At 43.2% G+C, this 26,564-nt stretch overlaps 1 protein-coding gene and 1 long non-coding RNA gene across 4 annotated transcripts in view; one reads left to right on the forward strand and one right to left on the reverse strand.

The window, feature by feature from the left end:
• Nucleotides 1-2,591: 2,591 nt before the first annotated feature.
• On the reverse strand, nucleotides 2,592-17,031 carry LOC130683774 (uncharacterized). Of its 2 annotated transcripts, none has more exons than XR_008997709.1 (4): nucleotides 16,842-17,031; nucleotides 12,125-12,579; nucleotides 8,889-9,024; nucleotides 2,592-5,050 (listed from the first exon to the last, which is right to left on the reverse strand). It is a non-coding gene; the product is annotated as an uncharacterized LOC130683774 (long non-coding RNA). The 2 variants fall into 2 exon arrangements; XR_008997710.1 differs by having other exon boundaries at nucleotides 8,882-9,024.
• A 3,252-nt stretch (nucleotides 17,032-20,283) lies between these two features.
• RBPJ (recombination signal binding protein for immunoglobulin kappa J region) overlaps nucleotides 20,284-26,564 on the forward strand; it is a 211,543-nt gene continuing 205,262 nt past the window's right edge. Inside the window, exon 1 of one of the 2 annotated variants that reach the window (XM_036900549.2) lies at nucleotides 20,284-20,430. Coding sequence is in view for 1 of the 2 variants with exons in the window: in XM_057502137.1 (XP_057358120.1) it covers nucleotides 20,399-20,430 (32 nt within the window). In the remaining variant the exon portion in view is untranslated. The remainder of the gene's footprint in view (nucleotides 20,431-26,564) is intronic. The other variant, XM_057502137.1, reaches the window with a different exon arrangement.

The raw sequence follows: 26,564 nt of genomic DNA on the forward strand, positions 1-26,564 counted from the left end.
ATCAGGTAAGGTTTCAGTTAGTCCTATAACTAAATAAATGTCTCCCACTATTTAAGTCAGTTGGAGTTGGATTTTCTCTTCTTTACAGCAGAGTGTCTGCTAGTGCAGTCATCCTGCAGATCCTCTCTTTCCTTGTTCAGTGCTAGAGCCTCTCTCTCACAGGGAAAAAAAAAATCAGAGGAGGAAAGAAAAGAGGAGAGGATTTGAAAGCCAAGACCATAGATTTGACTTCTTGGTAGCTGTTCTGGAAAGAGGTCCAACAGGGGACACTTGGAGCTGTTGGCCAGAATAAAGTCCAGGGTTACTTGGAAATGTCAGTGGTCTATCCTCTCCCTTCTCCCACAGATAATCAAGAGTTGGCTGGGAGTGCTAATCCCCACCAAACACAGCCAAGGAACTATCACTGCTCTGAAGTCCTGAGCCCTTCCAGAAGCAGAAACCAGCATATTCAGAATGAGTTCCAGGGCTGGGGACAGGGGCCACCTCGAGTTAGTGACCCATCTGGAATACCATAAGCCATATTGTAGGCACTAGAAGAGCAGCCTATAAGCAGTCCTGCTTGCTCCTGTTCCTCTGTGCCCTAATTGTGCCCCAAAGAACAAGAGGAGGAGGCCTGAGGGCCAATCTCACCAGCCTAGGAGAGATAGCCAAGAACTCCTGTGCAGAGTACAGCCCCTCCTGATAACAGGATTTGACACAAAGCATGAGGTTTAGTTTCTGAAGTGCTAGGCAGAAAGCCAGAAATACATACCTAGGACCATCTGAGATTGCTCTGAACCCAAGATGGGGAGAGGGGTGGGCCTGAGGAATGATGGAGTAACAGTCAACAAAGCAGGACATCCAAAGGGCTGGGCCAGCTCAGGGGCAGCACCTGAGCTTCCAAGAGAAGGGGCCGCATCACAACAGCAGGGAGTTAGGGAGGTGGTCCCTTCCCAAGGGGTATGTCCACAAGGGATCTCCTGGAGGTTTGGTTTCCTCATCTGGGAAATGGGAATGATAATTCTTCCTTAAAGATGTTTTGATGAAAAAGTGCATGCTAGGCTCTTAGGACAGTGTTGGGCACACAGCTGGCTCAGCACAAATAGTTTCGTCTACTGGGCACAAGGGGAGCTGGGATTCCTTGGGGAGGCTGGCATGGGAAGCGCTGGTGAGCAGCTCAGGAGCCCAGGGCTCAGCCCCTCTAATCAGCCCACCCTGAGCCCCTGCAGGTGGAGATGTGGGGTGGGATGAGAGCCTTATGAGGTAAGTCCCCATGGAGCTGGGCAGAGGCCTTCCCTCCAGCAGTAGGGGAGGCCCCTTCTGCACCATGGTAGGCAGGCCTTACTGGGGAGCACTCAGTGTGCCGCCAACTGGGTCTGGGAAGGGCAGAGCCTGGAGACACAGGGCCCGGACAGGCAAGTCAGGGGGGCTGGGAGAGCAGCGGCGCAGCATAGCTGGCCAGGTGGCTGCCTGTCGTGGCCCTCTGTTTCCTGTTCCTCTCAGTGTCATGGCTCAATGAACAAGGCTGAGGAAAAACCACAGGGATGACAGTCTTTGTCTCATATTGTGGGATGCAAAGTCTCTTAAACAAATGCCCTTGGATTTTTACTCATGTTTTTGTATTTCATCTTTAAAACTCAAGGAAAAAAAATTAAAAAAAAAATAGGCTGTGTATTCTGCCAAAACGTTCCTATGTCCTGTGAGCCCACTTGCTGCATCTGCTCCCTCACTGTAGGTCATGAGAGGTGGTGGGACAGAATGCTGAAAGCATGCCCAGAGCCAGGTGACTGCATTTGGAGCCCGGCACCATGACACTCCAAATCTAGGAGCTGTGTGACCTTGGATATGTTCCCCAACTTCTCTGTGCCTTCAGTTCCCATCTTTTTAAAAAGTGGAAATAATGGTAAATTAAACTAGCTAATATGGATCAATATTATTAAATTAGCTAATACTTAACACAGTACTGGCATGTGGTAAAGACCACATGAAAATCTGCTAATATTTAGGTTGCAGTGATGGCCCTGTCATGCACACCCAGGCTGCTAAAGGTCTCCCCGAGCCTGAACTCCCTGCATAGACACGAGGGCCTCCTTAATTGCCCACTTACTGCCCAGAATGTGGCACAAACCACACACTTAGTGAAGGCTTAATGTATCCATTAGGATTCTTTTGGTTACAAGTTAACAGTAAGCCTGCCCCAAACTGACATCAGCAAAAACGAGATTTTATGAGCACATATAGCTGGAGTGCATGGCTTGGTTCGGATGCTCAGAGGATGAGGTCAGGCTCTGGTGTCACTCTCCTCACTTGGCTCGGTTGCATGTGTTGACTCCACTGTCAGGCTGGCTCTCTACTCACGGTCACAAAATGGCTGCCAATAGCAGCAGGGGTCACCTATTCCCTGGCTCACAATTAGTGAAAAAAAAGAGCCAGGCCACTTCCCTGCAGGCTCGAACAAAAGCCTTTAGCCCTGTCTCCCTGTCTCGTTGCCCCCACCCCCCATCGGCCTGACTTGATCACCAGCCTTTTGATTAGTGAGGCCCTGGGTAAGGACCACCCCTGGGGCCTGAAACAAGAGCCACTTACAGAAGTGGATGTCCAAACAGAAACTGAGGCACCGCTCCCCTCCCCAAAGAAATGTGCAATATTGGAGAATCAGGGCAGAAGAGAATTATGATACAGGAAGGAAAAGTCCTTTTCTCTTTTTCTTTAATGCCATTAAGGAAATCTCTTTCCATTCCAAAAATGAGGTTCTGTGCAAGTTGTGGAAGGATGGTGAAGACTCCATCTTGGGAATAAGACTGCCTGGGGCAAATTCTGGCTTTGCCATTGACAACGGGTGTGACTCAGAGCAACTGACTCTACTACCTCGGGCCTCAGTACAAGGCCAATAATCCACCTATATCACAGGGCTGTGGGGAGCATTTCAACAAAGGACAAGGCCTCAAAGCATGTGTGCGGCCCACAGTAAATAGTCAATTTGCACTTGGAATTGTTACTACTGAGTGAATGCTCCTACTCCAACTCTGGTGTGTCTCTTGCAGTGCTGGGCTCTGGGTTAAAAGCCTATAGGAGAGAGACGGTGACAGCAGGCCAGGGGCAGGGAGGGGCACAGTGCTGACTCCCTCCTTAGATTGGGGAAGACACCCCGAGCGTAGGACCCAGGAAAGCCAGGCTGAAGTGCAGACCGAGGGCAGGAAGGGCCAGCCCCAGGACTTACTAAGAAGTGCTCCCTACCCCCGAGTTCATAAGAAAACCACAGCACCTCTTTTTGCCTTTATAGCTGTCTCTTCTGAAGGAGGCAGTGAAAAACACCATCCAAATAAGGCCCAAAACTGTGCCAGAATTTGCATGCAGAGTGTTTATATAGATTAGAACATCTCCGTTGACTTGCAGCTTAAACCTCTGAGGCTTTGCAGTTCATCAAAGTTTAATGTTCTGTTTCATGATGTTCCTTGCCATCGCTAAGTGGCTCTGTCAGCTCTTAGAAGGGACATTTCTCCTCCCTGAGCTGGAGAGCCCCGTTGCTAAGGGCATCTGTTCTGTTTGCTTTTGACAAGTACAGATGTGAGTAGTCACCGAGTCGCATCTTTTGTTCTGCTCATCTGGCAGCAGGGGCGGCTGGCTGATGTAACAGCTGCAGGACACTGGGGCTCCTGAAGGGGGAAGAGGAGAAAAGAAAAAAAAGCAACTGTCACCCAAGAGGGCATGCCAGCACTCAGAGGCCTCCACAAATTGGGTCTGTTCTTCACAATCTTACTCCACATCCCTCCAGCCGGTGATGAGATGCAACTCGGTTCAGCATGCCTTCAGTGAGGAGAAGGTGGCAGCTCAAAAAGACCATTAAAATAAAGTTTCTGCCCATTACAGGAGTACACTCCAGTTGGGGGTGGGAGGCTCCTGGTTTGGGGGAGCTGGCTTTACTGTGAAGGCATCTGAACTGCAAAATGTTCATAGGTGCCCCATCCCCATCAGGGACCAGGGCCAGGCCTTACAGTAGGTGCTCAGATATTACCTTAGCTAAGATAACTGTTCAGGTCAAAACTACAGATATTTCTTGAGTATCCAGTGGATTTCCTGCACTGTGAAAGCACAACATAAGAATAGCTGCTCAAGAAAGATTTGTGGAGTTGATGACTACCTCAAACCTTACCCCAAAGCTAACTTCATATATCGCAAAAATGCCATAAAATAAGTAGAAGAAAGTGTAGATGAATATTAATCCAAATCCAATCACATCATCTCCCCTTGCTGTCTCATTTCTCCAAGCCACCACCATCTCTCCCCTGGGCCATGACACTTGCTTCCTAACTGGCCTCCCTGCTCCCAGCTTTGACAGCCCACCCCTCTCTTAGTTTATTCTCAACACCCAGTAGCCAGGTAATCCTGTGAGCACACAAGTTATATTATGCCACTCTTGTGCTCAGAACCCTCCAGTGGCTTCCCATCTCACAAAGGGCAAAAGCCAAGCCCTTTCAATGAATGACTTTCAGGGCCTTATGTGTCTTGTGTTCTCATGTGAGTTAAGTGGCTCCTACAGACCCCATTGAGCCACCCATCTGACATCATGTGGAGCAGAGATGAGTTTTTCCTGGCTGAGCCTGTAGAAAATGCAGTATCATGAATGAATAAACAGTTTGTAAGCTACTAAGTTTAAGGCGATCTGCAGCAATAGATAACCACTAAGATTTCACACTTTAAAATAGAGTTCACTGCTAAAAGATTCAAAAGCAGGAAAATATTTTAATGAAAGGATAAGCTCTGTTTTATGCATGGAATTTCAAAAGATTACAAATCAGCATATATAAGTTTTAAAAACATATTTTAGTATCTGTAAAGTTCTCATATGGTTTGAATTTTTAATAAACTTATTTCCATAATAGGCATAAACAAGTTGCAAAATGCCACTCAAAAGTTCAACAAAACTGCCAATTATTTATTTGCTCTAATTTCTTTAAGAATGGAAAGTCAGCCAGAGGGTCAGAAAAGAAATTCTCTCCTTCATTTTGATCCCCTCTATCTTCTCAAGTAGACATGGTCCTCAAAGTCACAGGAAAGGGATTAATCACAGCTGAAAAGTAGAAAAAGAAACAGAATAAGTTAGTTCTTAGGCTGAGCTACCAATACCTTCCTGATGACTTAGGAAATACAGGCACATTTTGGCTGTTTTTAAATATGTTTTGTTCTGGTGGTGGTAGTAGAAGTGGCAGTGGTGGGGGCTGGGGCGCCTTGGACCTAGACTCAGGTTAAGAGGCAGGTGCACTGCACAGCCCGGGCGCCAGTCTCTACCCTGGGCTATGGTGTGCGGTTGGCGTACAGAAGCCTGGCTCTGGAGCCGTGGAAATTGGTTCCCGCATTCCTTCCCTGTGATTCCTTAACTCCTCTCGGTGTCCTTAGTCTGGTGTGTATCACTGCCCCTTGCAAACAGAACCATCTGAAGTCAATACTGCCACCCTGAGTGTTCTACCTCTTGTGGCTACCAAAATTTCATTCTTTTTACTAAACCTCTCTCATCCTGGTATTGATTTTTCTTTTTGGAGACAAAATGGGGTAGTTTACATTTTTCTGAGCTTCATTTCTTCTTCTTGGTTTCGGTGGTGCTTCCCAGCCTGTCCAGAACAATTGAACCTTCAATAGACCTGTCACACAAACTGCTCCTCTCAGCCTTAGGTCTTCTGGAAATTACACAAATGTGTCTTGGGTGCCTTCATTGAGAAAAATGTTGAACTTTTAAACTCTGTTGGAGTGGGCAGGGTCTTCCCACAGAATTTTGTGGTCATTTGGTATTTAAAAACCCCACAACCACCATCAGAAGATTGCGATAGTGTCAGACACATAGGTAGGAGCCATCTGAGCAGGGGTTGGGTGACTGGAAGATTAAGTGTCCACAGCCCCACCCAAAGTAAACCTAACCTCCCTTAGAATCCTCTCATTTCAGTTACTGTTCTGCCAATGCACTAGCCCTTTTTGAAGCCCAGTGCAAATATATGCTCTGTGTATATTATTCTAACATGTCAATGTCCTCTTCCTACTTGCCAATGTAAGCTCTTTAGAGTCAGGGACATTTTTATTATTTGATTAAACAATACAGGATTAGGGGCTTCTGACTTGCTGGATGGGGGAAATGAGGTGTCAGAGTAACATGGAAGAAGTTTCTATAAAAATGTCTTTTAACCATTTAATAAGCATAACAAACCAATGGAGAAGGAAAGGATTATTCAATAAACAATGCCAGGATATTTGTTAAATATTTTGAAGGAGGAAAAAACTCCATTTTGGCCTTAAACCCATGCCATGAATCAAAATAAATTCTAAGATTGAAAAGGCAAATGATGCAAAAGCAAATCAGTAAGCAGATGTATAGATCAATTGAACAGGATTGAGGGACCAGAATAAACCTTTATATTTATTCTTACATTTATGGCCAGTGGATTTTCAACAAAGGTGCCAATGCAATTCACTGGGGAAAGCATGACCTTTGTAACAAGGGCTGTGACAATTGGAGGGTCACAGGCAGAAAGATCAACCTAGACCCTTACCTCACCATATATACAGAATTTAACTGAAATTGGATCATAAACTTCAGTTTAAAGCTAAAACAACAAAACAGAAGGTAACAGAAAATCTTTAAGACCTTAGGTTAGGCAAAGATTTCATAGATATGACATGCCAATTATGAGCCTTAAAAAAGCAAATTGATAAATTGGGTCTCATCAAACTCAAAAACTTTTGTGTTTTACAAGACATCATTAGGAAAATGAAAAGACAGCGGGCTGGGAAAAAATATTATAAACACAACTCCTGCTCTCCCAGGAGTTCTACTTTAAGGGGCATAAGTGTGCACACAATAAACAAATAAACAAATAAGAAAACTTTCACATAGTGATCTGCAGAAGACAAAGCTACTATGGTTGTCACATGTTGGCTATATTAAATTGTGTAGTTAAGAAGTTCTCTGCTGTGATGTCCCTTATCAGTTTGAGCTCTGAATAGCAAACAAAACATCAACTGTGTGAATATCCAAAAGAGCGCCTGCCAGGCAGAAGCACCAGCATGTGCAAAGGCCCTAAGGTGGAGACAAGCTTGTTATGTTTAAGGAAATAAATGATGGCTGGCAAGGCTCTGTCAAAGTGGGCAAGGAGGAGCAAGACACTAGATGAGGTGGGAAGACACCTGGTCCCAGAGCTAAGGTGTGAGATGGTCTGTCGTCATCTGTGACCAAATCAGATCAGTGTGTGATCTCTACTAAATACAGAATGGATTCCAAAAGACTGGATCACTCAAGAGTTCTTAGTTGCAAATCACAATGGGAACTTTGGCTGGCTTAGCAAAAAGAACTGTATTTTAATTTTATTTATTTACTTATTTATATTTTAAAGTGCGTTTATTCTAAAGAATTTCATTTTAGAAGAATAAAAACTCAGATTTGGGCAACTCAGATTTTTCTTGAAGGGCCTGAAAAACAAGACTCGGGGTCAAGGGTCCAAGGACAATTCTTAAAATCACAAGGAGGGACTGCCTACTGCCGATGCCCCATTGACGATACTCCCGCATGTGGAACTCAGCTCTGGCACCCTTGCTGAACTCAAAGCCTTTGCTTCTGCCGCTTCAGAAGCAAGAACGATTGCACAGACCAGACCTTCCTTGTCCAAGTCGCTCATATCACCACTGAACCAAAGTCTCCCAGGCATGCAAATAGCAGAGCCTGGGTCACCAGCCAACATCCTACTTGCAAAAGAAGCTAAGAATTTCAGTTTTCTAGGTTGAAAACTTTAGGGGGTGAAACTCCCAAGGCTGGAATTTTCTCAAATATAAGAGGGATATTTTTGGAAAGTACTGGGAAGTCAGAAAACAACAAGAAGTCCTTGACACGCAATGAGAGTTAAAAAAAATGGATCCAAATTAGGAGTCTGTTACAGAATTTCAGATGAAGGATAGTGGGAGAATGATAGGCTGGTAAGTTAATGCAGGATGGTGTTTCTCAAGGTATGGACCCTGAGCAGCAGCATATTCTGAAAATTAGGTTAGAAATGAAAATTTTAGGTCCCACCCTGAATTTACTGAATCCAAAGCTCTGAGGGTGAGCTAAGCCCAGCAATTTCATTTTAACAAGCCAACCAGATGATTCTAATGCATGCTGAAGTTTGAGAACCACTGGTGTTGGGCACGGAGAGAAGAGAAATATTCAGAAGCAGTCTGCAGAACTTCTTAATGGAGTTGATAGAGAATTTAAGGGAAAGAGCAGAATCAAGGAAAATATCTAGATTTTTACTTGAACCATGGAGAAGATGGTAGGACCTTTTACCAAGATGGAAAGACCGAGAGACAGCTGGTTAGGGAATGAAGACCGGGGAATTCTCCCGTGAACGGGCAGACGTTTGTTAGGCATTCAGGGGGAGATGCCAAGAAGGCAGCTGGCGGGGAGTCTGCAGTGTTTGGGAGAGGTCGCGGATGGAGAAAAAGGTATGAAGCATCAACATTTAGATAGTATTTAAAGCAAATACTAGTAAGCTCACCAGAGAGGATGTTTAAAAAGAAAAAAAGGTAAGATCCAGGACAGATTTCAAAAGTCCAAGTGAAGTGTGGGAGGGGGATTCAGCCAAAGGAACTGAGATGGAGTAGCCGCCGCAGACAAGGGTGAACGTGGAGGACGACTCTTACAGAATGTGGTGCCAGAGGAAGCAAGGAAAAAGTGTTTTCAGGAAAACAGCGTGGCCCATTCTGCTGGGTGCTGCTGAAAGGTCAAGAAAGATAAGAGGACAGTGACACCTGGATTTGGCAACGTGGAGTTCTGGGGAAATTACTAGATTTTTTTTCCCTACATTTATTTTTTTTCTGCTACCCAGAGGCCTGGGGACCTAATGGGGAAGATTAGATAATATATTAGTCAACTCATACCTACCACATACCATAGACTGGATGACTTAAACAACAGAAATTCATTTTCTCATAGTTCTGGAGGCTGGAAGTCAAATATCAGGGTGCCAACGTGGTCAGATCCTTGAGAGCTCTCTCTGGGCTTGCAGAACTTTAACCACCTTGATGCTGTGTCCTCACATGGCAGAGAGAGAGAAAGTGAGAGCAGGCTGTCTGGTATCTCTTCTTAAAAGGGCACTAATCTCATCATGAAGGTTCCCAACCTCACGACCTCATCTAAACCTAATTATTTCCCAAAGGACCCAAATCCAAGTACCATCACACTAGGGGTTAGAGCTTTAATGTATGAATTTGGGAGGGGTGGGTAGCAGGACACTATTCAGTCCATAGTAGGTAAGTTTTATAATATTAAGAAGATAACTTTTCCTTGCTCAGTTGAGTGGAGGGTGCATGAATCAGCGACATTGCTACACTAGTATCTCAAACTCTTCTCAGCTCCCACCCATTCCACCTCTCCCCTCATGGGTTTTCATTATCTCACATGTAGACAAATAGCATCCTCACTTGTCCCCAGACCTCCGATTTTGCCATCCTGACTCCAAGGTGTCTTCCGTGAGCCAGACTGATTTCATGAAAAGGTGGCTCTTTCCATGCCACTCCTTTGCCTCAAACTCCAGAGCTCGACCGTGTTTCCAAAATGTGCCCCATTCTAAGAATCACCAGGGTGGTTGTTAAATAGTCAGATATTAAGACCCTCCATGCAGTTTTGAGATCTGACACTTGATAAATTTTTATGATGTGTCAACCAAGTGATGCTTATCATTAAGGAAGTTTGGAAAACATAGCTCCACACAATTAAGTTCAAGATCCTTAGCAGGACACAATAGGGCTTGGTACGCTGTCCCATCCTTTCTCTCCACCTGACATTCCAACTCCAGCCACAGGGAATTACTAGTGGCTGCTGGACACCCCATTCTTCCTCAGGTCCCCATGACAGCATGTGCCTCTCTGTCTAGAAGGATGCCCTCTCTTCACTTGGCCACCTGACTAACTCCTCCCCATCTTTCCCATTCGCGCTCAAAGCACCCTCTTCCACGAGGGTCTCCCACCTCCTCACTCTCTGTTGACACTCTTTACACCTCTGCTGCAGTCTGTGTGTCTCCACTGTGACCACCATTTCAGTGTTTTATATTTGTTTATCTGCATGTTTGTTTCCCCACCAGACCTATAGTTTCTCTAGAGAAGGAATGGGACTTTCCTCTTTGGTTCCTTGGCTCCTTGAATAGAATCAGGTGCAATGCAAGTACCCAGTAGATGTTTGCTGACTAACAAACTAGGTAATTGTTAAGGGCAGGACAAAAGAATTCAATTGAAGTGCATATTCCTTAAAGATGACCATTAAAAACTAGGGGGAAGTTGATCATCAAGCATGCATATACACACAAGCGCACATGCAGTGGTGTCCAAAGATCTCTGCTGTCAGATCCAAGTGAGACATAGCGGCCTGAGTCAGAAACAGTGACAAAGCAGCATTGTTTCTGACAGTCAAGCTGGAGAATGTGGAGCCTTCCATCTAAGACCCTGTTGGGATTCTGAATGTCTTCTGATTGAAGAGCTTGGGACAAACCATCTTCCAGAAGATTTTTGAGAAGATTCTTCCCTACTTCTACAGGGAAATGGAGATAGCCTGCTTCTAGACACAAGACTGCTCTGAAGGGAAGCAAGGAAAGGCTGCTGACCCTGTTGGGAGAAGACCCTTCCCCAGTCTCACCAGCCAGAGAAAGTTACTTCTCTTTCTAGGAAGAGTAGAGAGAGAGAAAAAAAGTGTTTCTTTCATATATCTCACTCCTTGGAGTAGAGTGGAAGTCTCCCCTTCTCTATGGAATCATGGGAAGTGGGGGACACATTCCCCTCCCTGGCCCCCACAGTGGAAGTGCTTCAAGAGGGTTGATATTTGTAGAGTCAGCTTTAAGAAGGAAGTGAGAAGCAATTTTTCCAAAGTCAGAAGAGAAATGGAAAAGTTCACATCACGTGAATCTGTGGACAGCTAAGAAGGAGTCTGTGTGACAGATTCAGAATCCAAAGTACAAATACTCCCCAATTTCAAAGTCAAGAGAAGGTGGGCAAGTCGCTTAACCTCTCTGAGCCTCCCTTCAGCATCCTTTTCCCAGGTGGGGTGGGGAGGGTTAACTTCTGTCTTGCCTCTGGTCAGATAAGATGACAGAAGAAGGGCTGGGTGGCCTCTGTATTACCCATATCATGGCAACAGTAATGACAAATGTCACACTCAAGAGATGGGGGACTGGGGCATCCAGGCCTCTGCCACTCTGGTGGTTGGCTCTTCCTCATCGGCTTCATTCCCCACTCTCCCACCAGGTGTGCCCCCCTCACCAAACTTCTCCAGTGTCAGCTCTGCCTCCATACCCCAAAAGACAGAATTTATGTTTCCTGGCCCCTCAAATACTATTGCAGTCAACATTCAAGAATTCTCCCACACTAGCTCTGCTCTCTATGCCCTTGAACTCTGCCTCCGATGTTATTACCACCTCTGGTTATAAGGTTCTAGGAATTTGCATATCTCAGAAATGAGCCCCCTTTTCATCAGATGATTTCTGAGTTCAGTAGAGAAAAATCTTCCATGGCACAAGCAAACCTCCAGGTCAGAGGATGTTCCTGATTGGATGTCAACAGTAAATTCCCCAGCAATATTCCCTACAACTGCATTTTCTGTCATGTGCTACGCAACCAGCAATATTTCGTTCTGAGAAAGGTCTATCCCATCCTCAGACACATTCTACAGATGAGACCACAGGTCCTAGAGGGGATAAGTGACCTGGCCAAGACCCTACAGCAAGAGAGAGAGGCAGAACCAAGCTGGAAGCCAGGCATCTGGCGCTCGGCCACTGCAAACATGTTCAGCCCCTGGAAGTCTGGCTCTATCCTAGATTCTGCATATTTACTTAGCCAACACTTGTACAGCTCTTACTATGTGCCAGGCTCTGTGTGGAGCACGTTATAGGCATTAACTCATTTAATTCTCATAGCAGCCCAAGATGGGGAACCTTCAGGAAGCTACTCAATCTTTTAAGCTACTTAACCTCGATTTCCCTTTCTGAAAGAGGGGACTCCAAAAAATACCTTCCTCCTAGGATTTTTGTGATAGTCTCATGAGCTGACTCACTTAGAACACTTAGAACAGTACCTGGTACAGAGCAAACACACATGACTAAATATTTGTGATGTAGAAAATAGGGACAAGGGCCCCTACCTCAGTCTTGGGGGGTGAGGGTGAAGTTCCCAGGAAGCCCTAGTTGGTGAAGAGCTGAGTAGTTCCATGCTAGTGAATGAGCTTCTTGCATCTGTGAAATACATCTTTGGATGAGAGTATATATACCCTCCAAGGTATAAAGATGTATTTGCTAGCCTTTTCTTACAGCTATACTAGCAATGGAAAACTCATGTTCCCCTATCTGACCAATCCTGAGAACAATGCCAAAGATTTCCTGTAATGTAAGGGACTAAAAATACTTTTTGATGATGGAGAGAGTGGAAGTTGAGCAACACTGACTGAAATACGGAAACGATACCAAATGGCAGCCACACAACAAAGCAAGCAACCCACCTGGACTTTGATCTCTCCATATTGCTTCAAGACTCTGTAGATTTCATTTTGTTCCAGGAGGCCATGCTGTGTCTTTGTGTTTGCAAGCACCATCTAATTTTCTAGAGAAAAAAATTAAACTATGACTAATGCTGAATTATAGCATAAAATGATTGCTAGCATATTGAACACCTAAATACTATAACTTCCTCCTCTTTGCAACCCTTTGAAGATCTTTAAGAACTGGGAATAGGCTTTTGGGATTCAACAACCACATCCACGTTTACTACCAAATTATTGTTACAATCAGATATATTTCATGTACTGCCATATTTTTGTTAAATTGAACCCTTTTATTAAAGCACAGTTTTTTTAGTTTGTAAAATTCACCATGTATGTTATTTCATTTTACTCTCATCCCCACTCTGTAAGAGATAGTTATTACCCCCACTACCAACACCCCCCTTTTACAGATGAAGAAACTGTGCACAGAGAAGTGATGAAGCTTGTCTGAGACCACACTGCCAGCAGATGACAGCCTCCTAACACACAAGCCACTCCTGGGCTCCACCCCGCTGATCCCCTGGAATTCAGCTGTACTCTCTGTTTGGGGTATCCTCCTTGCTATAAATCTTCTCTGTTTATTACAGCTGATCTCCAAAAGAGGCCTCAGCCCGGCCAAGAGGAACCTTCTCTTTTTCTCTGCAAGTAAGTTTTTCCTCTTCTCCCGTCTGGAAAAGGTAGCTCAACAGCCAATTCAGTGAGCAATTCAGTGATTTAGGAACAAATATGTGGTACAGCTGAGTCTCTCCAGATGTTGAGCTAAATAAGACACAACTGGACTTTTTGGATCTGACATCCATTCAGGCCAAAGTGGGAGGAGAAGGGGCCCAAGAACACTTGAGAGAGTAATGATAATATTCTTATTCAAGAATGCCTACTATGTGCCAGACACTTTAAAGAGGCAGGACTCAGGATAAATAGCTGGTAAGGTTTACAGTTACGTGATAAAACATTAGAATTTCCCTCCCTTCAATTGCTCTCCTTGAAGGAGGGTTTTTCCACTCTTGCACAGTTGAACTCAGGAGTGGCTGTGTGACTTGTGTTGGCCAATGAAAAGTAGACAGAGATGACACATGTCTTCCAGCTCAGGGCTTTCCATCTCTCTTTTCCATCTGCCACATAGACTGGCAATGTTCCAGATAGAGGCTGCATTGGGTTCCCCAGAGGGGTGGAGAAGTCTAGTTTCGGCCAATCCACAGTAGCTATGTAATGTGAGCAAGCACTATTTCTTTGCTGTGTGTTAAACCTCAGATGTTTTCAGATTGTTGTTACAGCAGCATAATCTGTCCTCTCCCGACTGGTTAACTTACATGATATCCAAACTAGTTAGTGGCTGAGCCAGAATAATTTGTCTCCAGCATTTAATGAACACTGTAAGTGCATTAACGATACTAAGTGTAAGTGCTTTCCATATATTATCTTAATTAGTTCTCACAATGACTCCATAATTTATATATATAATTCTTATCCCAGTATTTCAATTAAGGATGTTTTTGCTCACAAATTTCATAAAGAGCAGATCTGGTTCTTGAAGGCAGATTACTGAATTTGTATCCCAGTCTAATAATCATTAATCTAGGCTGTATCTTTGTTCACTTTCTGAGGACACAGAGCTTGAGAAATTGAAAAGATCAGAATGAATTTACTGATCACTACCAAACTTCCAGATGGTTCTTACGCACTTACAAAGTCAAGAGAATAAGACAACTGCCCTAATTCATGAACACCTGATGAACACAGCAGGCACGGGCAAAGGACGTGGAAGTGCTTGGAGCTTCCTTACCTCTCCTCCATTCCTGCTGAACTTCCTCAGTTCAGGCCTTCTGCTCAGCTACTGACCCGGAGTTCCCACCTTCTCCCTTCTCAGTGGACAAATGAAGATGTAAGAGTGGCTTCCACTCTAAGGACAGAGAGTAGCGTGGGAAACAGAGACAGCAAACACTTTGGAAGGAAACGTATCTGAATTCGAGTTCTGACTTCGCTACTTGGTTTGGGACCTCGGGAATGCCGCTTCCCTTCTGCATCTATAAATGGCATAAATAAGGTAAGGATGCCTGCCTACCTCACCGGTCTATGGGGGAGGGAGGGAAGAGGATCATTTTGGCAACTGCCTTGGGCAGGGTCTGGCATATAATAGGTACTTGACAAATGTTAGTTCCCTTTGGAATTTACCCAAAAAGCATTATGTGGACTGTCTGCTTTCATGGCTGCTCTTGTCCTTTGCTCCTAAACTCTCCATCCTTTCATGCTGAATCCAAAGGAACCAGTGGGTCCCAAATGGATGTGTTTCCTGATTAGATCTGCACCTAAACACACATCTTTTCCATGCGAATGTAGTTTGGAAATGGAGATAGGTTGGCTTGAAAACTGGGCTGAACTTGAAGAACATTAAGAGTTAAGTAAGACACAGACTGGGCTTGGGAACTAATTACTTTTTAGGAATATCATTTACAGGGGAAAATGCAAACCAAGTTCCAAATACTCAACTCCCAATAAACAGACGGATTGTAATCCTTTGGAAGTAAGAGATAAATACATATGCATGCACATATTCATGGCAATCATTTCCTTATAGATATTGAGTCATTAAATGAATTATTTTTACCACTTCCAATTAACTCTTGCAATTACTAAAACATTTTTTAAGTGACCAGTAGAACAGCATTCCCATCTTCTTCTCAGCCTCTTAGCCCTCAATCTGAAATGTGGAGTTGGTGGCCCAAGGGTCAACCTCAGGCTCATGCTCTCTGGGTCATTGAGCTCCCCACCTTTTTTTAATGAAGGTCAGAGGAAGGCTCTCCAAACATGCAACTCTTTCCATAAAGGAAAGTTGAAGTTCACAGCTGGGAAACCTCTATGTATCTTCAGTGAAGAGGCAGAGGAAAGAAGTTCCACTCGATTACTGGCATGTTGAAATTTTCTCCATTCACGAAGTTGATCAAGTGAAGAAGAAAACATGGTGTGTTTCTTTGCCTTGTTATTCATGTAATTCAGATCTCTTCTGGAGAGAAACACATATCACTGAGAGGCTGAGAGGGGCAGTGACAGAGCCCAGGAAGTCAGACAGACCCAGATTCAAATCCTGTCTCTGATATGAACAACTCTACAATGGAGACAGGAAGCTTAATCTGTGGGCTATGTATCCTCAACCGTAAAATGGGAATAACAACTCCTATTTCACAGAGTATTGCAAGAATTAAAGATATCACATAACAAAAGTATGAGTACACAGTTAAGTATTCAAAAAATGACTACGGTCATTGATGATGGAATTTAAGGTCAAGTTGGCAATCTGGTGTTGTGATTATCAGTTAAGCAATAAGTGCATTTCAAAAACCAATCAGATTGAGTCCCAGGCATCAGGCTAAGGATTTATCCAGTTTCTTTTGCTATTCCTGCATATGAGATTTTCTCAGAAAAACATTGAGTTGTGATTCCTTATTAAAACTAAACCTTTCTACAGATTAACTTTTTTATTTTAAGCAATCTATTTACTTTTCTAGGAAAAATGAAAAGATTTTTTAAAAACTAATTATGCTGCTTTAAGAGGAATATGTGGAGTTGGAGGTCAATATAAAGTAGAATAGATTGCCAAAAAAAAAAAAAAAAGAAAAATCCACAGTCCATATATGTATTCTTCACATATAATATGATTTTGTCCTTTCTCCCACTATGAGATAACTTATTTCTCAACCCCTTGACTCTAGGCTTGGTTGTGTAATTCAGTTTGACCAATAGGTCAATAGCAAATGTAAAACAGACAGAAGCATCCTGGGGCCTGCCCTCTTTTGCTTCCCTGAGGCCACCACATGAAGATGCTCAGGTTAGCCTATTAGAGGATGAGGAGTCATATGGAGTAGCAGCAGGCTTCCCAGATGGTTCCAAACACCAACATCCAGACATGTGAGGGAAACCATTTTGGACCATCCACCTCACCATCCACCTCACCTGAGTTACCAGAGAGCTGAAGTGATGAGAGGGACCTCATGAGAAACCAACAGATGAACCACCCAGCTGAGCTCAGCCCAAATTGTCAACCCACAGAATCATAAGCAAGTAAAATGGTTGTTGTTTTAGGCCATTTATTTTTAGGCACAAACGGCAACTGCTACACAAAGTCTTTACCAGGCAGTTGTGTGGGTAGCCGCTGAGTTCACAGTAAACCCCCATTCTCTAGCACTAGCCCCTACATTGTAGGTGTGGGCTCCCAGCAGCCCTGCTGCCTTCGTCATGTTGCTTGGATCTAGGAAGAGCCCTGTCTGAGGCTGGACCAGTCATATTCCCTCTCACATCATGCCAGTGTTCCGGATGTCTGACCCACCTACTGTGGTTCCTGAGGTCTCCAGCATTGCCCCAGTTCTGCTCTTCTCAAAGCCTGGTTGTTCTACAGCTCCTCAGGTTTGGTGAGCCTCCCTGGTATCCTTCAGGGACATTCCATTTCTCCTCAAGACAGCTGAAGTTGTCTGTTGCTTGTACCCCCTAAGTTCTGAAAGAATAAAAGTCCCCTTTGAAGAGTTTGACCCTCCAGATGAAGAAAGGATAATCAATAAGTATGTTTGAGCCCTCCTTGTGCACTGAGCACCATGCTGGCCTCTGCAGAGAATAAAAGAGGAAAAAGCAGCACCCTTGCCCTCATGGAGTCTCAGCTCTAAGAGTCCTCCTGGCTCAATTTTCTGCCTGCATTTTCCCTTGATTTGCAGGACCTGGCAACAAAGGGAGTTCTACCAAGTCAGCAGATTGAAGTATTCCTAATTAACATAAATTCTAAGACCATGTATCATTCTTGACTTTAGCAGGAAAACCCACAAACAGATCTAATTCTTCACTGCTGGCCTTTCAGATCCTTGAAAGAGGAGGAACTGAAAGTCCCTTCCGCTCCTGAGTATCCCATAGCCCAAAAGGGATCCAATGTTTTTGCCCGTGACTTTTAAGAAGGCTTACTTGGTATTTCTCTCTCTCTGTCACTCTTTAAATTTAGCCCCTTTTAGAAGTCAGGTAATACAAGGAAAAAGATTTATCTAACTGATCTTCACTTTTACTTTTGTTTTTATTTTAATGGTTACTTGGAAGGGAAGGGTTTACAGGAGACCTGACATTGAATTTCCTTGTTAGGAGGATTGTGAGACCCTGGAAGATACTTCATGCAAAGGCAGAGAGAAATGGGAAGGGGGAAAGAGACACCTGCCAGGCACTTTTATATACAGGATCCAAATGGCCCTGTGAAGAAGGCATCAGTATGCTCATTTCACAAATGAGGAAAAGGAGGCCTGAAGAGGTGAAGAATACCCAAGGCACAAGAGTCTTAATTCAAGTCCAGGCTTGTTGTCATCCAAGCTCCTGCTTTTTTCCACTACCTGGCTGTTTTTCCGAGAAGAAAGCAGTGGGAGCTGAGTTAGGATGGTGTCCGGCCACTCATTAACAGTCACTAGCAACTAACTTTACAGTCTTCCCTGGCTACCAAGATGCATCTATTCCAGTACTTTCCAAAAAACAAATTTATTTTAAGGATGTCTCTGTGATATAAGTAAGTGGGTATCAGTAAATGTTCCACAAAACAGGAATTCCCTCAATAAATAAGATTTAAACTACCTTCTTTACTCAAGGATACCTCAAAACCTTAAATATATTTAAAGGGCCCCCATGAATCTCCAAGGGGACGACAGAGTGTGATATTAGTTAGGGTATACCTTAGGTTGCATGGCAAAGAGACTCTAAACTACAGTGTCTAAAACAGAAAATCAATTTATCTTCCATGTATCAGTACAGAGATGAGTGGTCCAAGGCTGTCCAAGTGGTTCTTTCACCTCAACACATGGCTTCCAAGATGGCACCAGTGGTTCCCATTTGTCAGAGGAGATAGGAATACAGATTTCAGAGTATGAAGTTTTCACTTTAAGGAGATAACATGGAAGTCACAAACATCACTTGTACTTATATTCCCCTGGCCTAAACTCAGTCATGTGGATACAACCAGATACAAAGGGAAGCTAAGAGATGCAGTCTCTAGTTAGGTGCCCAAGTGTCAAGCTAAATGCAGTGAGTTCTTTCACCAAATGCAGAAAAGAAAAACAAACATCAGAGGAAAATTAGCAGTTTCTCATTGTTCCCAGTATCCACAAAATTCTTTTTTATGCAACATTATCAGTCAGGATATGAGAGTTAGTGATGCAGTAACAAACAACCCCAAAACCCAGAGGCTTAAAACATGTAAGTTTAGTTCTCACTCACAGTGCATGAGGAATGGCAAGAGAGGATCTGATCTTCTTTCTGAGAATAAGGTTGATGGAGAAGCTATTTCTAGAACAATGCTGATTTCCAGGGAGGAAAGGGAGAGAGTGAGGGTGAATGATGCACCACCACATCTAACTTCAAGGAAATATATTTAGCCTGATGGTATTTCACAGACTCCCTTAAGTGCATCTCCCTCAAACTAAGCCTTTGCTCCCAGAATTGAGGCACCTTAGACATACCCACCCTTATTCTCCCATAGTGTTCCTGAGTCTTCTGAGGAGAAAGGGCTTTTCTTGCACAAAAACCATGTTGTGCCAGTTAGAATACCAAATACAAGCTCTGGATGGTTGTGGTGATTGGCAGAATGTCTCCAGTTACTTCTCTCCCTTTTTCTCTGCCCACACTACCAAAAGGCAGAGCCTGTTTCTCTAGCCCTTGAATCTGGGCTGAGGTTGTGACTTGCTTTCAACAATAGAAAGGGTCAAAAGTGACACTGCGCTCGTTCAGGGCCTCAGCAAGGCCTTGTACCCTTCCACTCTCTATCCCTTGGGAGGCTGCCACCACTATGTGATCATTATGTGCTGATAGATCACGTGCAGTAGAAATGAGCCTTCTCAGCTGAGGCCACCCCAGATCAGTCCCAGCCAACACAGCAGCTGACTACAGACACATGGATGAGCCAGTTAACCCAAGCCCGGATTCATGACCCACGGCTGGATAAATGGTTGTTTTACATCACTAAGTTCAAGGTGGGATGCCACATGCAAAAGCTAACTACCATAGTGGTTTAAGCAGGAAAAAAAAAAGGAATTAATTAAATGGTTGTATCCCCTGAAAAACCAGGGCACTGTGAGGCTCAGAGACTATGCCCAGAATCACACCACAGAGCTGGCCTGGCACAGAACTGCTGTGTCTGCTACTGTGGATACCAGCACGGGGGCTCCACCACGGCTCTGGACCCTGGTAACTGCCACTGGAAGATTCATTTGGGGGCTGCTTCCCCACGGTCACTGGGACATCGTGGGTTAGAAGGACCTGGGACATGGCACATTATGCCACTGTTTCTTGGCTTTCACAGCTACAGAACTGGAGGCTGGAATGAGCTGTGGTCAAGGCCCTGTCTGAGACTGGAGGGACCCATTTTGCCCAAAGATTTCTATTCACAGAAATAACAGAGCTCAGGAGTATCAAGGCAGCCATGAAACATGAAAGGAAATCAAATTAACCCAAAGCAGCTGTGGCATCATTGCTCCCCTTTTATTCTTTGGTAATTTGTTTTCCAGGCTGCTTTTATATAAAACTCAGATTTTCAGGATAAGGCCTCAGATATACAAGCCTCAGATTCCAGGATAAGAGGAAGAAAAACAAGAAATTAAAAAAAAGATGATTTCTTGTTTCTCTCATCAGATATCCTCTATTCTCAAAGCACTTCCAAACCCTCCACCCCACCAAGAAAAAAAAGGTTTGTGTCTGCATTTTTCCCCTTAGAGAGAATGTTGACTTTCTTCCTCTTCATTTTGGCACTTTCACTTCCTTTGTTGCAAGGTGAAGTGGCCACCAGATTCAGGGCACAAGAAACTCGTTTCTACCGCCTTTCATGACTCTTAAGCCTCCGAGAAGAACCCATATTAAGGGTCTCTCTTCAAGATGATTGGACTGCTCTACCCAGCGTTGTTGAGGTGAGTGACTCCTCTAGCAAATTCTCTATGTCATATCGCCCATAAGAATACTCAATGTGCTTTAGTTCCTGATTTAGGAAGAAGTAAATCGTGTTTTGTCGCTGCCGCTTCAAAGTGTGATGAGCTCACCATCTCCTCTGCCGTTTCAATCTCTACCGGAGGGTGTTCTTGTCACATCCCCTTCTGTCTGATGAGAACTTACTCAGCAGCAGACAGATGCAAGCTTCAAAGGATGAGGTTCCTATTCCACTAACAAGAAACTCTCACTTCCTTCAGGCCCAAACCCTGCCTCTTTCTTACGCCCTTTCCATCGCTTTGTGTTTTGCTAATTCCATACATTCTTCTACTTACCCTTGCAGAGAGACACAAGGACTATTCTGGAATCAAAGACATCTCTATTCCCTCTAGGTATTTTAAATTTTAGATGTTTCCTTTTTAATAAGCTTCTCCAGAAATGCATCTGTTGGTCGATGATACTAATCAAGGTAGTTATTTACTGGAAAGCAGGCAGCTTGGTCCTAGTACAATGTTGGACACCGCTGGTGCCGCACAAGGGCCTACAGCATACTTGCTCCTCTCGGAGTTGTAATCTAACTAGGAGATAAGAATAGAATTCAATCATTCATACATTCAGTACACAATTATTAGGTGCCTACTGGACACTGGGTGGTTTCTGAGCTCTGAGTTCTCTTACCCAGGGCAGGCAGGGGTTAGGGACTGGAAATACGAAAAAAAGGGCTACAAGTCAATATAAACACAAGCATTGCCTGCAAATTTCCATTCTCTTCTTATTCATGCATTCATTTGACAAATATTTACTGAGTGTTCATAAACATGTCTGGTGGAATAATGTCTCAGACCTGTCTGTGTATTTTCCAAAGCATTTGCATGCAGTTGTGATCCACTCAATAGAAACCCACTTAAAAGTTTTACTGAATTTGTAATGTCCTTTTGTCATTAAGTATTTTCTTAGTCAATGATGCCTGAAGTTTATTATCATCACAGAACTGCACAAGAAGATTCTTTAAATGTGTTCCTATATTAGAAATGTGTGGACTTCCGTAAGAGAAGACTACCTCAGGGTCCATGACAGTGCCAGAAGATGTGGGGTTTTGTAAGAGTGCGGCAGGGGGTCGACAGGCAGAGAAACCAGGGAGATGTGCCGAGAAGCCAGGAAGGCACCAACACTATATTTCAAGCAGCCCTTAGCTACATCTGTCTAGGGTACAAAAAGGATGTTACTCTAAATAAGCACATAAAGTCTCTCTTTTAAAATGACTTAATGACAGTTTACATTACTTTAGATAATTAGTATATATTATATGTTATGACTAAGAAATAAACCCAGAACTTTCAAATCTCCCCCTCATCGAACAAATCTGATTTTTTAGCTCCATCTCTATATTTCAGGTTTTTCAAAAAGCAACACATACTATAATTATCCATGTTCATGGTTCTTTATATTTTTCCAAGTGCTTTCCCTCTGCATTGTTTGAACATCACAAAAACTGAGATATGGATGGGACAGGAATCCTTATTCCCATTTCACAGATGAAGTTAAAGAATGTTTAAGAGCAGACAGTGGGTTACACAGGTACAAAATGGGCAATGGTTAGCTAGGTAAAATGGTCAAGAAAATGGGTTATGATTAAATGTAAAATGGTCCTGGGACGTATAATCTGGAATTGGGAAGGAATAGGTAAGCTAAAATCCTATTCTTCTACTGGTCATCATTTAAGTCTAACTAAGAATACCATGTTCTCTTTAAATGCCAATGTCTTAAAATTGAAGTAGACATTTTAAGAGGACCCACACACACACACAAAAAACAACAAAAGGCAACACAAATGTTTTTGAAGAATGGAAAATAAAATCTAGAAAAAAAGTCCAAGAAGCAGAGTGATGCATAATAGGAGGATTAAGGTCAACTAAGAGGGGCTCAAGTGGCTAAATGAGATTCAGCCAACCAGTAATTTCTGTACATTCATGGAACAATAATTCATGTAGCCTAAAAAACTGCTCAAGTTTAAAATATGTTGGAGCTCATTTTAGGTGATGCTTATTTAAGTGAAAATGGCATTGTCAAAGGAAAAGGCTTGAGTTTGAATTTTACTTTCAGGACATATTAGCCATCAGGCAACTGCTTAGTACTTGATCTCTCTGAACTTGATCTTTCTCCATCTCTAAACTGACTATGATAATACTTCTCTTGCACAGTTGTTTCAAGGATTTGAAATGTTGTATGCAAAACACCTAGTAAGTTCCCCAGGACACAGCAGAAACTCAAGCAGAAACAGCTGGTGTATTGGGGGGGGTGCTGGTAAATTAGTATGTGGTCTGAGCAGTAGACTTTGAGTCAAAAGACCTAGGTTTGGGTCATGACTCTTCCACTTAGTAGCCGTAAGATGAGATATATTGTAGAAAGTATTTAGGTTTATTCATCCTGAACCTCTTCACAAGTAAAAATGAGTATAATTTCCCTTCCTATTTTTAGTTTGAGGTTCAAATGAAATGAAGTGGTATGTGTGAAGCAGCTCTTAAATATAAATATAAAATGTAAAAATAGGATATCATTGCTACTAAATCTTTGAAGTCTAATCATCTAGGTTAAAACAGACATGTCACTGTATGTGTACTAAAGACATCACTGTAATTAGGAATATAGGGCAGAATGCTAACCATATTTTCAGAAGTCCTAATAACAACAAAAATGAAAGTCCCTCCAATTACAAGAAATTTTTAGTTTGCCTAAGGGGAAGTTTCCCAATTTAAGAACGAGGAAATATTTGAACAGGCTTACCAGGGTCACGATGAACTGTCTTCCCTGAGGGTGACATCATAAAAGATGAACACCATCCATCCTGAGTAGTTTATCAGAGAATCAGAATCCTAAAGCTCAAGAGGGACCAGAGACAGTCCACCACCACCCCACCCCAAAACCCTCCCTTTGTTTGACAGAAGAGGAAACTGAGGTCCAGAGAAGTGAGGATAATTAAACCCAAGGACCCCAGGGTGAGGGGCCTGAGGGGCAAGCCTGCCACGTGCCTCTGCCTTTGGCTTCTGCTCAGTGTTTTCCATGACTGCACTGTTTGTTACCTCTGCTCCAGCACACACCTGACTGGCTTTCGAATTTCTGCATCTGGTAAATGGGAAGGACTGGAGAACAAGTCCAAAGCTGCTAACCTAGATGATAAAATCACCCCCTATGATAGCTCAATGTAGGGCTGGAGGGCAGTGAGGGGCTGGAACTCAACCTCTTGAAGTTCCTCCCATTCTTATGCATTTATGATATCATCCAGGAAACATTCAAACAACATAGATGGAACTAAATGTCTTGCCAGGTGGTAGCTTGTGATATATACAGACAGCTCCTGACTCACAAAGAAAGGCTCCAGAGGTCCCATACGTACAAACAGCTGCTGCCATCCACCTGGCCCCACCACCTTGCAGCTGCCATGGGCTGTGTGAAAAAAAAAGAAATTAGAAAAGAAAGAAAGCGAGTAGAAAAAAAACTTGGACCACTTGCAGACTGGGCACATTCAGAGGTGGAGGAAGGGAAGAAACTGTGGAAACAGGAACCACAAAAGGGAATGGACTCTCAGGGTAAATTTTCAGCCACTGTTATCTGGCTGCAGCCCTTGCTCTCTTTGGCCTGAACAATCTCCTCCTGGGAATGACGGTCCTCTTCATCCACGCTCTCAGAAACTTCATCAATGTAATATTTCACCTCAAAGCCTTTTTAGAAGAAGGAAGGCAGGAAATAAATAATCAATTTACCATTAGAAATCTCCTTCAAAAAATCACTCTCCTTTGTAAAAGTTAATAATAAGAGTACATAACCTCATGGGGTTGTGAAGATAAAGTGAATCAATAAAAAGTCCTGAGAGCTGTGTCCGATCTGTGATGCAGCAGTGATCCCAGTAATTGTTCTGAAAGCAGATCTCTTTGTAACTGCAAGTGTTCCTGTTTTACAGATGAGAGAACTGAGGCTTAAAGAAGTTAACTTACTCAGACCAAATAATTTTGAGGAAGAAGCAGGATTCAAATCTGGGTCTGTCTGCAAATCTTATCACTTTAACAACTGTGCCAAAAACAGTCACTGGGGTGAGAGTGGCAGCAGGGGATATTAGAAGCAATCATTCACAAATTCACAAAAATTAACTCAATCAGATTGTTTTCCTACTGAAAACCAACTGAGCTAGCAGCTCTCAGGAAACAGGAATTTTGAGTTGTAGAGGGGAAAGTAGGTTATTTGTGGAAAGAACAGGGAAGACCTGGGCAATGGACCATGGCTGGATATTTCATAGGAAGTTTGGAGACAGTGATGCCCATAGATGGGAAATGTAGAAAAAGAGACAGTCTGGAAGGTGTCAAAGGTGAACTCTGACCCATGTGAAATTTCACCTAGGTCTGACCCAGGAAAAGGGGAGGAAGATTTCTATCTTTTTCCCCACCTAACTCTTATCCCACCCATGACTCCAGATAACTTGTTAATACTCCTGGTAGACTACATGATAGGTCAAATAAACTTTTGTGGGCTAGTTGGAAACATAATAATTCCATTCCCATTTGTAATGTATTTCTTTTGGAAATGCATGCTGAGTTCCAAACAAATGACTTGTAATTTAATACACCATGTGTATACTTTGTGTCTCCCTGGGCCAGGCACTGTGCTGGGTGCTGGTAATACCAAAGGAAATATAAGGCAAGTTCTCCTCCTTGGAGCAGCCAGAAACTCTATGGGGAAAAGATGTGTAAGCAACTAAGAGACAACCTGCTGAGTATAACAGGAGAGAGAGGTGTGTTCAAAGGACCTTGGAGCCTAGCAGAAGGGAACAGGGAAATTGCTTTTAAATCAACTTTTGTAACCAACCCCTTTGCAAGTTGAGAACTGCAGGCAATGCATTAGAAGTTACGGGAAGGAAGCGCTTACCACTTAGTACTGAATGGACTCATTCTTCAACAGGACCGTTGCCTGCTTTTTTCCTGGCAAGTGGTGGTATCAGTCCCTGTGTTTTTTCCTAAGAGGTTAGAGAGGGAGGTGATTGTATGGACTCTGAAGTCAGACTGCTCAGGCTTGAGTCTGACTTTCACTTACTAGCAATATGACCTTTACTTTACCTCACTCAGTCTTAGTTTCCTTATCTGTAAAATGGGGCTGATGAAAATACCTTCTGTATAGAGTTCCTGGGAAGGCTGATGAGCTAACTCATGCAAAGTCCAGTGCCCAAAGTGAAGTAAATGACTCACTCAAATATATCAGTTGCTAACTGAATGACAGATAGGAATCCCTGGTTCCAAATAACTTCATGAACTAAGGCCTTGTTTCTGAAATTCCATTTTAAGTGATGCACAGATAGCATTTACAAATTTTTGTAGCATATATTTATCTTTGTAATATTACGTGGGGAAATACACAAAATACATCAACCTTAGATAAATACAGATATTATCTCATAGGACAAATAAAAAGATTTTAGAAACTAAATTAACTTAAAGTCAACTCTTTAGGTAAATAATAGATGTTAAATCATTTCTTCCAAAATAAAAGCAACAAGCTGACTGCGATAGTTAAGACTGGAACAACAGAGGTCTCACTTTAATTTTTACTTTTTTTTCTTTTTCTTTTTCTTTTTTTGGCACTGGGCATGACATGAAATCATTTTATCTTAACTTTAAATATAAGTGTGAAAATATATCTTAAAATGTTCTCTAAACTTAATAGAGTGAATGGGGAAAAGATGACAGATTTGGAAATGCAACAAGTGATAGTCTCTATGTTTTTCTCACTGTAATGGCATTGAAAACTTTCCCCTATGACTCTGAATAGAGGCACCCTTTTCTAATGCCAGAACTACAGGAAAGCGCATCTGAAGAGCAGACAAAAATGCCTTCTGCATGCCCACATTTTCTTGGCCCTGATTTCAATCCTGGTGGAAAAATTCCCTAAAGCCCATGACAGCTGAGCTCCTGGCCTGGAATTCGGATAATAGAAGAAGGGAAACTATACCCTGAGGTTCTGGGGGTGCTTGGGCAGCTCATGGTGCACACAAAGGCCAGAGAGGGGCCTGCCACCTGTCACCTCTACCCCTTGAGCTGGGGAGCTTCAGTTAGAGGGGATTCAAGCTGGAGGG

The sequence above is a fragment of the Manis pentadactyla genome, chromosome 5 (genome assembly GCF_030020395.1).
Source record: "Manis pentadactyla isolate mManPen7 chromosome 5, mManPen7.hap1, whole genome shotgun sequence".
In the NCBI taxonomy this organism is placed as follows: Eukaryota; Metazoa; Chordata; class Mammalia; order Pholidota; family Manidae; genus Manis; species Manis pentadactyla.